This window comes from Trachurus japonicus, chromosome 1 (genome assembly GCF_045865225.1).
Source record: "Trachurus japonicus isolate A0001 chromosome 1, Traja_1.0".
Lineage (NCBI taxonomy): Eukaryota > Metazoa > Chordata > Actinopteri > Carangiformes > Carangidae > Trachurus > Trachurus japonicus.
This window is the reverse complement of record NC_140907.1, coordinates 27,674,153-27,689,517: the sequence shown is the minus strand read 5'-3', so window position 1 is coordinate 27,689,517 and position 15,365 is coordinate 27,674,153. Positions and strand designations below refer to the sequence as shown.

At 42.6% G+C, this 15,365-nt stretch overlaps 1 protein-coding gene across 6 annotated transcripts in view; it reads right to left on the bottom strand.

The window, feature by feature from the left end:
* The window catches only part of LOC146992081 (protein sidekick-1-like), a 296,559-nt gene that overhangs the window by 79,105 nt on the left and 202,089 nt on the right, over positions 1-15,365 (bottom strand). For all 6 annotated transcript variants that reach the window (XM_085783510.1, XM_085783486.1, XM_085783479.1 and 3 more), the window contains 6 exons: positions 14,778-14,894; positions 14,464-14,631; positions 13,705-13,807; positions 13,425-13,598; positions 9,493-9,629; positions 7,991-8,138 (listed from right to left, as the gene is read on the bottom strand). In XM_085783510.1, the coding sequence (XP_085639636.1) occupies positions 7,991-8,138; positions 9,493-9,629; positions 13,425-13,598; positions 13,705-13,807; positions 14,464-14,631; positions 14,778-14,894 (847 nt within the window). The remainder of the gene's footprint in view (positions 1-7,990; positions 8,139-9,492; positions 9,630-13,424; positions 13,599-13,704; positions 13,808-14,463; positions 14,632-14,777; positions 14,895-15,365) is intronic.

Sequence of the window (15,365 nt, the reverse complement as noted above, 5' to 3'; positions counted from 1 at the left end):
CACACACACACACAAAGAAAGAAAGGGGAAGAGAAAAATGATTTTGATTAAGCCTATTATGAATCATTTAATGAGAATATCAGCACGGCTGCAGTGGTGTGAGCAAAGAATTTGTCATTTTCATCTGGCATCCGACATCACTTACATGAACAGTTTGCACAGGAACAGTATATTAGGTAACTGGGCTAAAAAGGAAATTTCATACAGTAGCAATTCTCCCTTTCGAAGTCACTGGAGAGACGTATGGGACGGAGCTGCAACTTATTATAGAGAATCATCTCGAAGCTTTAATCAGCTCTGATGAATTCTTACTGAATCCTGAGCTCATCTCTCTCAGCCCTTGTTCTCCTGGTGTATCATGCAATTTCATTTAAAACATTTGTTTTTCATCTCCGGCTATATTGTTCATTTATTTCAAACAAACCACTGCCTCTGCTGCTGCGGCTGCGGCTGCTGATGAAAACGTTTAACGCTTCACTTCCAGTGCACCAGAGGATTTCTCCTGGGAATGACTGAGCTGAGAAACCGGGTGTTTAAAGCAACAAATGAAGAGGCATTGGTGAACTCAGAACGATTTGGATCACTATTGTGTTTTACTCACTGGCAGCGCAGAACAAGACACAGGCATTTACAGTCTGTATGTTGCAGATAACTCTATATTCTCTTTTATTCCCGCTCCCTTTAACTCCAGTTTTTTTTCTCCCACTCTCTATGTTTTATTTCTTCTCCTGCAGCCTTTTGTCTGGGTGAGTTTCTATTTCAACCTCAACTCCACACCACACCACAATCAGCCCAGTAGTCCGGCTATACAACCTGACAGCAATAGTTAAATCACCATTAGTAGAGAATGAGCAAAGAGCTCGTCTTTTATTTCCATTGGGACAGTATGATCCGTCACCCGCTCTGCCCTCTCCCCCCTCTCTGTCCTCCGTCTCTCCCAACCTCATTCCCATCTTTCCTCTGACATTTTGAACTACTTCTTAATTTTTTTTTTCTTGCCCCATCTGCAAACTTTCACCTTTCATCCATCATACTCTTTTGGCCTCAATTATTTCATCCTTCTATCTTTTACTCATCTCCTCTCCCCCTCTCTAACCCTCTGCCCACCTCCCTCCTCCCCCTCCTCCTCCTCTCCCCTTCACGGCCCCACCCGTGATTAAAGCTCAAAGCCCTCTCATGGTTGGTAAAGCACATGGGCTGAGCTGGTCAGCCTCTGGCTTTACTGTAAGCAGCTCAGCTAATGTAATCAGAGCCATATGTGCTCACACACACACACACACACACACACAAACACTCACACCCCCACGCACAAATAACACACCAAACAAATTTCTCCCAGCTTAAGACAGACTGCTACATCCGATGGTCTTTTCCCTTCCATGGATTATGTCTGGAGATTTACATTACCTTCACCCTCCTCCTCCTCCTCTGCACCACATCTCTCCCAGAATGATTCTCTATAAGCTATTGAGCCATTAGCCGTGGTATGGCTCTCTGCGTTTGTGTGTCTGAATCTGTACGTGCGCCTATAAATGTGCGAGCGCGTCTATATATGCGTGTGTTTGTGTGAAAGTAGGGGTGTGAAAGCTGTTAGCGCGAAAAAACTTGTGCAGGCGGATATATGGCACAGGCCAGTGGTTTTACAGCTATGCTTTACTTCCATTAGGTTAGGCACTGTCAGACAGCAGCCGGTGCTGCAGCCGTAGACACACACACACACACACACACACACACAGACACACACACACTCACACGTACATAGGCTAATGGGCTTTGTGTGAATGAGATGGACATTACTGTAGCCGTCGGGAAATGGGGTGTATATATAATCCTCAACTATGCCACTGCTTTTGACAGAAACTGATGACACACATTAATGCACATACAAAAACTCACACTGCACGCACACACACGCCGACCAACACGGCACAGAACAGATGCAGTCAGTCACTGTTTGACTGCAAATAAAAGACACACACAGACACACTAAGAGATGCACACTGACACACTTTTACTCGACAGCAGAAACTCCTTTGGAATTGCCTTAATTTCCCTTCCCAAGCATTTATGAGTAAATATTTCATACAGCGGGTTCAGCATGAGGACGTCAACCTCACACAGGAGATTAAATATACAAACCCCCAAACCCCCAAACCCGCCCGCCCACTTACTCACACACACACACACACACACACACACACACACACACACACACACACACACACACACACACATACACACCACCTCACTTCACTTGCAGCTACAGAGATTCATAGCAACCCAACACCCATGCATGTAGGATACTGTAACACTGTCTGAACACGGCGACACACTTTGTCTGTCCCTTGTTACTGAGTGAAAGAGGACGTTTTTCTACAGGAGATGTACATTTGGATCTGTTAGTGAAAGTATGCATGTGTGTGTGTGTGTGTGTGTGTGTGTGTGTGTGTGTGTGTGTTGGGGAGGTGGGTGGGATGGGTTTTGTGAGCCCCTGTGCAGTGGGAATTCGTGAAAGTTTCTATCTGTGTCATTCTCCACAGTGTAGTGCCCACCAAATCCACATGCACACACTCGACTGTATGAAATTTAAACAGTGTTACAGGGATGTTAAGATGTAAATCTGTAAATTTAGGTCCAGCAGAAGTGAAAAATAGAGTGATATGAACAGAGAGCAACAGAAAGAAGAGAGAGGGAGAGAAAGAGAGGGAGAGAAACCAGATGTGATGTGACTGGTTACAACCAGCTGGATAGATGAGCTTATTTTTCCTCTTGTCTGACACTTTAAGTCTTGTCTCCTTTAAATGTTGTGCTGTTTTGCCGGAGGTTAAAAGCTGCATAAATGGAGGAGGATGACACACTAAAGAGACTCTGTCTGGGAAACAGAGGAAACTTTGTGCAATATTCTCACAACCAGCTGCAGCACACACTTGGCTATAAAAATATTACATACAGTATACACATATTTGTTGCCACATCACATTTTTCTTTACTTTTCAGATGTGGACATGCGTCTCATTTTTAGTTGTACTCAACACAGGTGTGCCGAGCATCATAAATTGCAGGTTTGGAATGAAAAAAACAAATTCACTATACATTCTCTTGCTGGTTCATCTGCTCCCAGAGCAAACAATAATACCTGCAATCACAGCCTCACCTGCTCCTGTCTGTGTGTGTTTGTGTGTGTGTATTCACATGATTATACTGTATGCGTGGCGTGCAGAGTCACTAATGACCTGCATCAAAACAGGGAGGTCCATCAGTTTATCGGGGTTGGCTAATTCAAAACTGATTAGAGCTTTCACAAACAATGAGTAATCGATGGGTGTAAGTGCCAGTTACAGCTGATTACCCTCTGTGTTGCTCATAATAAACAACAGTATTCACACAGAAGCTGCCTCTCACTGCTTCCTGGGTGGTCTTTTATAAGTATAAGCTTTACATACAGTAGAGGTGTATGTAGATGAACCGTGTTTCCATTATGTAGATGTTTCACATTATTCGACTCCAGATCAGTCCTCATAACCGTGAAGTGTGGTACAGATATCCTCGTGCCCCCCAGGTTGAAATGTAGGAACTTACTCCACGAGCTTTTCTCCACTTACTTCTCCTCTAGCGCCATAATCAGGTCAAACGTTCAATTTGTCCGATACTTTATGACTGAATCTATGACCTGCAGAACTAATGACGTTGCCAGTGGGAATCTCAGTGGAGATCATTCTCTACTGTAAAGCCCATAGAGCTGCAATTTCAATTTAATCAAAGCTCTCTGTAAATGCATAATTGCATATTCCATTTATGGCAAGGTACAAAAACAATTCAGATGATACTGACCTGCAATGACTCACTCCATCATTGGTAAAGTCTAAAGTTAAAGGCATACTTCACGTCATACCAAGTAAGGGTTTGGAGAACTTTCTGAGTCATCAAAACGCTTTTAGAGTTGCAGGGGGGGTCCGACTGGCAACAGATTTTCATATAATGGCGGCGGATAGAGTTCACTTTTGAATCTTCCAAAACACACACTATGAAACATACAGATACCTCCATACTGCTTGTCCGTACTGACCCAAGTGTCCTGAAGCCGCCACATGAAAAAGTTGTTCAGAAAAAAATTAATTTGATCTCTGTTTTTAGCCTCGTTGTAGTAGCGTGATCTGCTGTGAGATGTTCTTTCGTGTTTACATCATACATCCAATTTTTTCAGAACAACTTTTTCATGTGGCAGCTTCAGGACACTTGGGTCAGTACGGATGAGCAGTATGGAGGTATTTGGATGTTTCATAGTGTGTGTTCTGGACGATTCAAAAGTGAACTCTATCCGCCGCCATTATATGAAAAGCCGTTGCCAGCCGGACCCCCCATGGAATTCCTAAAGCGTTTTGATAACTCTGAAAGTTCTCAAAAAAAGTACAAAATTGGTGAATTATCGATTTTGGATGAAGTATCCCTTTCATGTACGTTAGACATCATCATTGGTCCTATTCTTGTGGTATTTGGACACAGATTTTCAAAAAATGATCATGATGATGTTCTGTGAGTTTTACATACTCAATACAAAGATTACATTGACTTATTTTACCTGAAACATGCAGATTTATGTTAACATGCCAGTGGATGTCCTACCTACAGCACATTGTTGTTTATCTGTGGGATCTCACCAGGTACAAGTGGGACTAAGCTGCAGCTTTTATTTCCTCCACCTGAAAAATGTCACCTTACAGCGGCTCCGCAGCACACATGGACACACAAAGAGCCGTGATCACAGAAAATGACTGAGCATTTATCCAGAAAGAAAGAGAGAAAGAAAAAAAAGCCTGTAATTTTGCAAACAATGAGCTTCTCTTCATGTGGCAGCCTGTCTCTGTGGTCTCTCTGGCATCAGGTTTTTGCTCCATAGTATAAAAAAAACATTGTGTCTATGAGCAACTTAAGCAAAGCTGGGGCCACAGTTAAACACAGATATAAGAATTATATGTTGGAAAGCACCGGGCAAATCTCCTGTAATTCTTAAATCTCCCTAGGCCATTAATTATTACACTTACATGCACATTAGGCATGTTTATGCCTCTTCCGCCTGTGTATGTGACAGTATTTTATCTTACACCTCGAGTTATATTCTGATGCGTTCTGGTTCTGAGCCCAGAGTTCAAGCCATTAATGCATAATCTGTCTTTCCTCTGTTAATGCTTCCTCTTTAAAGGCTGTAATGGTGTGAGTGTAGGTTATGCATGAGTAAATCTCTGTGTGTGTGACACTCCAGATGGTATAATTCGATTAATGGAAAGAGTTTCTGCATTTGGAGATAATGTTTTTCAGCTTTGATCACATTCATATACTACTAAGTGGATGTCCATCTCTCTGGACACTTTTTTTTCCCTTTGCAATGCGTCGCCCATTGTGAACTCTACTGAATAAAGACGAGCTGGGAAATGAAGGCGGGGTTGTGACTGGAGGGAGTGGGGGGTTTGCAGAGGGAACAAGTAATAAATGTGTGCATTAATGCTGTTATGATAAAGATCCTAATCAGGACAGGAACAGAAAGGGGAGCGTGCAGAAGCAGCTGGACGTTCAAACTTTAATAAGGGCTTTTTGTCATCAATATTACAAGCTTCTTCCTCACTCTCTGTTCCCTTCCCTCACTCTGTCCACATTACTGCATTTTGTCATCCTTCTCATTTGGCACTCCCAAACTTCTGCGGGACATTTTTACTCTGCCTCCCTCTCCCTCTTCTCCCTCCCTTTTGGCATCTGCAACTAATCATGCGCGCGTCTCATCCAGGCAAACGTCCAGCAGATGAGAGGCAGAGTGTGGGGGCCGCCGCGGTTCACGTATGAAACAAACACTGAGAAAGAAAGGTGTCCATCTGGTGTGATACACTGACCAGCGATGACTTGTCCTACTGCCAGTCATTCAGTTGGAAGGGATCAATCCAATCTATTCTCCAGAGCCTCTAACAACCCAAACCTTGGACCGCGGACTAGGTAGCAGGATGGCGGCGATTGGACACACAAACAATACACTGGTGCACACAGAGGAAGAGTAATGACAGAAAATAAGAAGCATTCAAGCACTTTGAATAAAGGAGAGAACAGAGGAGAGAAAGACTGAGCAGCACAGGAAAAACTAGAGTCGGGAATAGAAGAAGATAAGAAGGGGACTGAAAGGAGCCTGTAATCTGAGGTGTGTGTGTGTGTGTGTGTGTGTGTGTGTGTGTGTGTGTGTGTGTGTGCGGGATGGCAGCATCCACAGCTGCTGTTGTTGCTGAAGAGTCTATTTGGCAGAGCTACAACTGGCATCTGCTTGTGGTCAGTCTCCTCAGCCAGACAAAACCATGTATTTGTGTGTGTGGCTACTTTACAATGCATCGCCACATCTGTTGTATTGTACTATGTGTATGTGTGTGTGTGTGTGTTAGAAAATTCAGTGTATGTGTGTGTATGTGTGTGTGTGTGTATTCGGGGGCAAACTTGTTAAGAGGCCCGCCACACCTCCTCCAAACCTCTCTCACTCTATCCAGTTCCATCAGTGCTAAGGCATCATAATTACCCCCATTAGTGTTTTCTCTTGGGATAAACATGCAACCACACACACACACACACACATACACACACACACACAAACATAAAACATCTGCACAGCAATTTATTTACTTTTCAGGCCAAATCACACTCCCTTTTTACACACACACACTTGTGCACACAGACACTCAGAGCTGTTAATTTCATCATTTTTGCTGCTTAGTTCACTATGTGCAACGAAGGAAGACTGTCAGAGAAACACACACACACACACACACACACACACACACACACACACACACACACACACATACATGCACACACACGTAGACATCTACAGCATGGATGTGATGAATATAAATTGCTCATTGAAAAGGAAATGGATTCTAAACAAAAAGGACTGCTCCCTTCATCCTCGCCTTGTTACAATCCATCCCTGTTTCATCCCCATTCTGAATCCTATTCATCCTCATGATAACATACACACTATCACACTCACACACACACACACACACACACACACACACACACACACACACACACACACACACACACACACACACACACATTCACACACTTAGATTCACAAATTAGAGTGTGTACGTACGGGTGCATACACTACACTATGCCTTTTGACTGCAGAAAGGTTTCAGTTTATTCATTCCCAGTTTGTGTAAGGCACTGTGACCAAGTCTATTACACACAGATGGAACAGGGTAAAAAAAAAAAAAAAAAAACTCTATTTCACACAAATCATAGCATGTTCTACATAAAAAATGGGTTTCATGCTCTTTTGGGAAACATCAGTGAAACAGTAGTGTGGCTTCACAAGAAGTTATTGTGAAGTGTGAGTTTAACAAAGCTGCTACAGATGTGTGTGTGTGTGTGCGTATGTTTGTCCAGATGCCTGTAAACTAGGGGTGGGAATTTTTTACTATCTCACCATTCGATTCGATTCAGATTTTTGGGGCTACGATTCGATTCAAAACCGATTTTCGATTCAAAACGATTTGATTCCTAATGATTTCTGCTTCAGTCTGTCGGTGTGCAAAGGAGCCTCATGATCTACTCCAGTCTGCTTTGCAAGACAGAATGACTAAAGTGTCTTTTTCACATTTATTGAGTTTTAAACATTTGTATCAATGCTTAGATGGGATTGTTGAAACTGTTGCATAAAAGCAATATCACATATTGCTTAAGTAACAAAATTAAAAGTGCCTCTTTATTAAAACAAATAGTGCAGTTAAACATGCTGCCTTTTAAATTCTAAGGAAACGGAGGCCGACAGCCAGCAAAATCGACTTTGGGACATTTTATATAGATTCTTTTATATCGATCTTCGTATTATGTAAATGAGAATTGCGATTCTTATGTGAATGGATTTTTTGGCACACCCCTACTGTAAACGACTGAATGTTGCATGGGAATGGGCATCGTCGTGTGTGTGTGTGTGTTGTGCATGCGCGCTTACCTCTGCGTCTCGGAGCTGTACTGACCCCGGCCCACTTGATTGACGGCGCAGAGTCTGAACTGATAGGTCCTGGCCGGTGTGAGCCCGCCCACGGAAATGGCGGTCACGGCAGGTTCGACCTCTGATAGGTAAACCTTCCATGGAGAGTCTAGACAGAAAGACACAGAGATTAGGTAAGAAAGAGGGGGTGGGGGGGCTGATAATATCTGGCTGAGGCAGGACAAACAGGAACACTCAGGACCCATGAATCAAAAGTAAAGAGCGCAGGAGGAGGAAAAGATAAAAGAAGCAAGGAAGGACGGCAGAAAATGGAAGGGCTGGACCGCTGAAAGGAATTAAAAAGCGGAGACGCGGCATCGGAGGCCACATGAAAGAAAGTTTAGAGGGAAGAGGGGGATTAATAAAGAAGCACAGATGCTGCTGTGTATTGTTGCCAGCTTATCTTTTCTCCACAAGATACCAGACAGTTACACTATTATCATCACACCAGCCTCATGTCTGTGTGTGTAATAGGGAGGGACAGAGTTAGTGCCATTTAAAGCAAAGCCCACTGAGTGTATTACCTCCATTGTCAGGCTGGAAAATACACTGCATTTATAGTGGCTCCCCAAAAGAAAAAAAAATCTAATATATCAAAATATATATAACATGCACACCCAAAGTGGATAATCACTCATCCATTCCTCCCCGTCTGGGTTCAGGCTTTGCTCAAATCAATGTTCAGACTCTCAGTATTCCTCGTCTTCCTCTTTATCTCTCTCCAGTTTTGTCGCCACATTTTTGTCTCGTCTCTCATGTGATAAATGCATCTTCTGTTTTTCTTTTTTCTTTTTTCTTTTTACATCATATTGCCATATTTCTGTGGATGCTACACATCCACACAACAGCTGTTTGAGAATGGCGACAGCAGGATACTTGAAGCGGCGAGGCGGTCATGCCGCCAGCCTAAAAAGTTATCAGAATGAAGATTACTTCAAATGTCAAACTACATTAACATTTGACATTTGTGTCCATCGGTCCAGCTCTGACGGTCGTGTGCCAAAGTGCTTGGCTCCGCATGTAATGTTCAGCAGACCGTCCACCCCCTTAGCCGAGAGTAAGAGCAGCTCCCTTCAGTCTGTTTCTCCTGTCACTCTTTTCCTTCCTCAGTCCCTCTCTCATCTTTCTCTCTCTCTCTCTCTCTCTATCTCTCTCTCTCTCTCTCTCCTCCTTCTCTTTTGACAGAGAGCCAGCCTGCTGTTTAAACATCTGTGCTAGAGAGTGAGAGACAGAGAGAGAGAGAGGGGGTAAGAGAGGCAGGGAAAGTAAGAGTTTATTTATAGGGAACCTGGATGAACATTTAATTTACGCAGCAACACCATTCTCCATATGTCGGCCTCTTGTAAATGAGTGTGTGTCAGTGCCTGGTAGACAGCAAGTGAACAGCTGTTTGCCACTCAGGGACCATAAAAAATGCTTGGACACACACACAAGCACACACACACACATGCACACACACGTACTATTCTCAGATAGCTCCAGCAGGTAGTAGAGCAGAGGGGAGTTCCCGTCGAAGGGGCGCAGCCAGGACAGGAGGACGGAGCGCGAGTCGGAGTCGTTGAGACGAGCCGTCAGCGAGCGGGGCGAGTGCGGCAGCTCACTGAACACAACGAAGACAGAAGAAAACAGCACATGATTAGTTCATTGAACAGATATTTATCCAGTGATTCAATCAGGGCCCCCGTCTCTAGAGGAATAATAATAATAATAATAATAATAATAATAATAATTCAGCATTTGGGGGAAAACTCCTGCTGGTGAGTTAAACTTGGCACAAAGGCAGGAAATTGGAAATAAAACAGCAAAGTTACTACTGTAAGTCGCACTCTTGATTGCTCAGTAAAAATGTGTTGATGTGAACTTCACATCATGTGGGATGGATTGCAAAGATGAAATTGCCATGGTTACAACTTCCAATTGTTCTCTAAGTCTCTAGTCTGGACAACTGAAGACAGCTGCATGATAACCACTCATTACTATGCATTAAAAATAGCACATTATCCCTTAAATTCAGCCGCTCGTTAATAGATTAAGGCTGATATGACACACACTCTCCATCAGTCAGTAAATCCAAGTGATTCACAACTTCATTTTTACACTTTGCTTTATGTATGGATTAAATAAACAAGATGTAACATTCATTTCAGAGGAGGTGAGAGGATTTCATTACTGTACCTTTAGAAAATGCTGTTTCCAGTCTTTTAGCAAAGCTACACTAAATGACACCTTCCATTAGCTACAGTACGTATGTATAGAGACGCAGAGCAAGAAAAGGCAATTAGCATATTTCCCCAACATGCGAAACTATGTCTTCAACATCATTTATGGATTTATGTCACATTAACACGTCGGTGACAAAGTGCCAAGACGTTTTAGATTAGATGTTTGTTTTCCTGTGTTTTTCCTTTCCTGTCAGATATGTTGTTTGGTAGAAGAAATGTTGGCTCTGACTCTCTGGTTGGCTCTCGGGTCTCGTCCCTGTGGGCGCTGCCTTTTGAATATGACTGTTTGGTTGTTGTTTTTGTTGCATATTTTTTATAGCGATATGTTTCCCTGTGTATATGAGCTACACCAAAACTAAATGTAGTCCTGACATTAATCAGACAGAAACTCTCCAGACATTTGTGGGCATGTTGTGTGCATCTCTGCCATGTTAATAGCAAAGGAAGCAACACAGATGTTAATGACGGTAATAAACAGTGTCCAGATTATTTGATTATATCGATTTTAGTGCATCATCATAACCTTTTTTTAAAAAACAGTCAGCTAGAAGCAGGATCTCAGTGTCCGTCTGTGTGAAGGCTATTAACAGGAGTGAGCATATTAACAGAGCACGTTAAAGAATAAATAAATAAATAAATAAATATATACTGTATATTTACACTGAAAGCATGATGAAAGACATGATCCCATATGCACAGATTAGATGCATCACATATTCATAAACCCATTAATTATTATTCAACAATCATGGATGTGTGAATACCCTCTGTCCACGGGGGGTCTCCTCTGATGGGCTGCAGGCTTTAATTAATTCAATCAGATTATCATCATACAGAGTTTTAAAATGTTTCTGTGTTTGTTTTTGCCTCTGAATAGGTTTACGTTTTAATATTCAAGTTTAGAAAATGAGGGAAGCAAGCACAGAGGGAGAGGGAGGGAGTTGAATGGAGAGTGAGACATAATGTTGGTGGGGGGCAGCACACACAAGAGGAAGAGGCGAAGAGAGAGAGAGGGGGGAAATGAGAATGATGTTTTCTTTTCTGAGCTGACATGATCGTATTAATTAATGGATGAGCTTAGAGAATGTTAGAGCAACTACCTCCACACAGCCCACACAAAATACACTCACACACACATTCGCACACACACACACACTCGTCACACATACAGAAGCGCGCGTCCGTGTGCGCTCACAAACACATGGATGGGTCTTGCGGGAGTTGAACCAATAACCTGCTGGTAATTAGTCTGTCTCCTCAGCCGCCAGCGTCTGTTAGCCTTTATGACCCGTTGATACTGAGCTAACGAGAATGTCAGTCACTCACACACACACACACACACACACACACACACACAGTCGTACAGAAATCCCTGCGTTCCCCACATGTTTTCACACAACCATAAACAGAGACACTCCTCCCCCTCCCTCACAGTTTGACACGTGTAACCTCTCGTCTTTCTATAATTCAGAAGGATGTGGACTCATGTTTTATCTCTCTCCTACCCTGCAATTGTATTAATATATCATAAGTGCCTTTTATAAATATATTATACAAGTGCCCATTAATATATAAAGTCTGCTACCTGACAGCGTTCTCTCACAGAGGCTCTAATGAGGCTGCGTCGTGTCGGAGAGTGAGATAGGCTTGAAATATGTCTGGCATGTTTTCATCATGTTTGTACCAGACACACAAAAATGACCCGTGTTTTCATTAGACACGTTTACATGTGCATTTTTTCTACAATCTGATTATTATCATTCTGATTGGAAATTCCAACTTCACTGTTTAAATGGATGCGAAATAAACTGATCCAATTAAAACGTGCGTGTGCATGCATCAAGCGGTTAATCTGAATATATTCACTGTGACATGCGCAGTGAAGTTTTGCCGGTCAAATTTGTTGAAAACTCTCATACGTGCCTGTTGCTTCCTCTGATCAAATCCACACGATATGATCCAATGGATCTATATTATGTGCTGCAAATGTCACTTTTGTTTCAGGTTTTCTCTTTAATTAAGCTGCAATCACAACAGTTTATACTTCTTTACTCCTGCGATCTATGCGAGGGGGTTGGCTACAGCAGGACCCTCACTTAACACCAACAGGAGCCAGTGGATAAAGGTCAGACGCAGAGACTACTAGGATCAGATTAACCGTTTACATGCATCTTGATCCGAACATCGACCGGCATTAAACCACCCATCTTGATCGTACATGTTTACATGACGCAGTTTTATTCGGATCGGCATTTATTCCTATTTATTCCGTTTATTTGTGACAATGTGGCCCCCCAAAACAGGATGAATGGGCGAATATGCATAAACTACACTGTACGTGCAAATTTTACACTCAAAGACTTTTACAATGCAGCGCAGCTAGTGCAAGTACAGGGTGGCTAGTAGTGAACTTTAACACTGTTATTACCACGCTCTAATAACAACTTACTCTGAAGAGCCACATCCTCATACCTAACGGTTGTAATGATAGTGACATATTTTTTGATTTTGTGAGAGCCTGGTCCATTATAGAGCCTGGAGAGAAGCAATCATTTCATTGGACGACACAGAAAGACTGTTTTCCCTAAATTATGCGCTGCGTTGCCAATAATTGCTTTGGATGTTGTTTTTTTTCCTATGCCCGATCGAAACGCATCCTCCCTGCCAATCATATCTGCAATTTTCAATCACCCAGACTGCTGGTGAAGGATCAGCTGTTTTCTCACTTGATTGCTGCACAAAAAGTCAAAGTCACTGTTTGTGTCTAATCACAGGGAAGAAAACAATTTACGCTTTGTTTATCTGGATTAACATCAGTTTGGTATTCCATCATATACTTATGTCATTACCATATAAATACTGTGAAAATATAAAATGAGCTAATTTTCTGGAAAATTAAAATAAATAAACAAAAATATATAGGAAAACAAACTCCACAATGTGTTTCACAACTTCCTAAAGAGAAGAACATTTTTGCAAATTAGTATACAGACTGGAAACAGGACTAAAAGTAATAAAATTCAGGTATTATGAGGTTGTTTGACCTATTAATCTCACTTAATTAACACCTTGTTGGTTTAATCTGCACAACTGAAGACAAACTGTGTTATTTTTATGGGACTGTGCAGCACAAGGACACAATTACAGAAAGTGGCACGTTCATCCGCACTCACATGACTTCCAGGCGCGCAGAGCGAGAGTCGTTGCCAGCCTGTGATGTCACAGTGCAGGTGTAATCCCCAATGTCACCTGACCACGTCTGGCCAATAGTGAGAGAGCCTTGGCGCAGAGAAACACGGCCCCCGCTGGTGGGCAGGACTGGCACGCCGCCGCGATCCCACTTGAAGCTGCAGCAGAAAGAGAGAGAGAGGGTGTGTGTTCACTGTAGAGCATGTATTTATATAACATTAACAATATAAACAGGTGTGGTGTAGTAATCTTTAAAACAGGTACGTGGTATTGACTCTGGCGTCGTGTGTAGCGTTACAGTCCAGAATAGCAGTGGTTCCTTTAATAACACGCCGGTCTGTTGGAGGCACGGAAATGACTGTACGACCTGAAAGAGCCGGAGAGAAAGAGAGAACAATGGAGAGAGAGGAGGTGTTAATACTCTGTTCTACACTGTTGCTCATAAAGTTGGATTAACACATTTTTTTACCTCTTCTAATGAAATGATTGCGACAATGTGATTTATTCTTGATAGATAAGGTGTATACTGTATCTTCTCAAAACTTTATTGATCAGTATCTTCTAAATATACATAACTGTGAAATCAAAACACAATAAACCTTTCATGATAGCAATAAAAAGAGTAATGTGTGTGAAAAACAAAGTTATTCTTAACTTTATAGGCGACAGTATATTAACATGACACACTAAATGTGCTCATTTAAATGTTTAATTCAACAGTATTTACCAGGATGTATATGTGGAGGCAGAAATCAGCCAATCAATAAGTTCACCAACTAATCAATCACCCTCTTACTTGACCAATCAGATGGTTCTTTTGCAATTGCACCAGCCCACTGCATCAATACCCAATCACACCACTGCTCACCGGCCTGGGCTAATGCGATTGGACAGCTATGGACAAATTAGTGTTCCATGTCTGTTTTAGTCTGTCCGGCGAATGTATATCGAGCAGTTTAATGTATTTTTTGTTTGCGAGTGTAGTGTAGTGTAGTGTAGTGTGTGTGTGTGTACGTGTCTTACTCCACACGGTGAGCGTGGCGGTGGCGTTGATGGCTCCCTCCGAGTTGGAGACGATGCAGGTGTATTCTCCTGAATCCTGGAAGCTGACCGGTTGGATCTGCAAACCGCCGGACTGCAGCAGCGTGAACCTGGAGACCTGGACGGAGCCGCTGGCCAAGACCTGCAGCCCTGGGCACAGACAGGAAGAGAGAGACAATCATAAAACAGCCCCGAGGGGAGGGAAAATAATTAAGTCATTAAGCACATTTTTTAATTACCAAGCACATTGTGTGTGTGTGCTTGATGTGTAACAATGAGCGCATGTGGTCTGTTACCTTTCCTCCAAGTGATGGCAGGTTTGGGCGCGCCGCTGGTCTGGCAGCTAAACACGGCCGTGTTGCCATCGGTTACTGTTTGGTCAGACGGAGGGGATGTAAATGTGGGAGCCACACCTGGAAAAAACGAAAAAAAAACAGGATGACAGCGTGAGAGGAAAGAAGACAGAGAGGCAGTTATGGTGTGAAATGAGTGGAGCAAGAGCAGCGAAACTTAATGTCCAAGAGAAAATAGAAGAAAGAAAGAAAAAAAAAGGAAAGGATGACAGTGTTGATCTAAACACGAATGCTTTCTCTGTGATCAATAGAAGCTTTATTCATTACCTGGTGCTCCGTGCGTGTGCATAAATGTGGAGGGTGGTGCAGTGGGATCTCCAGGGAGACATTTAATTATAATCAAACGCTCACTAAATAGAAGCTAACGCTGCAGAGACAAATATAACTATACATGCAAACTGACACCAGCTGCAAAGCGTCGAGTCGAGGCTGAACATTTAACTGACATTGACTTTCACTTGAATCCAAAAAAGCCAACAGGTATTTCGTTTCAGGTTTGGGCCGTGATCGGTTGTTTCTTTAATACTCAGA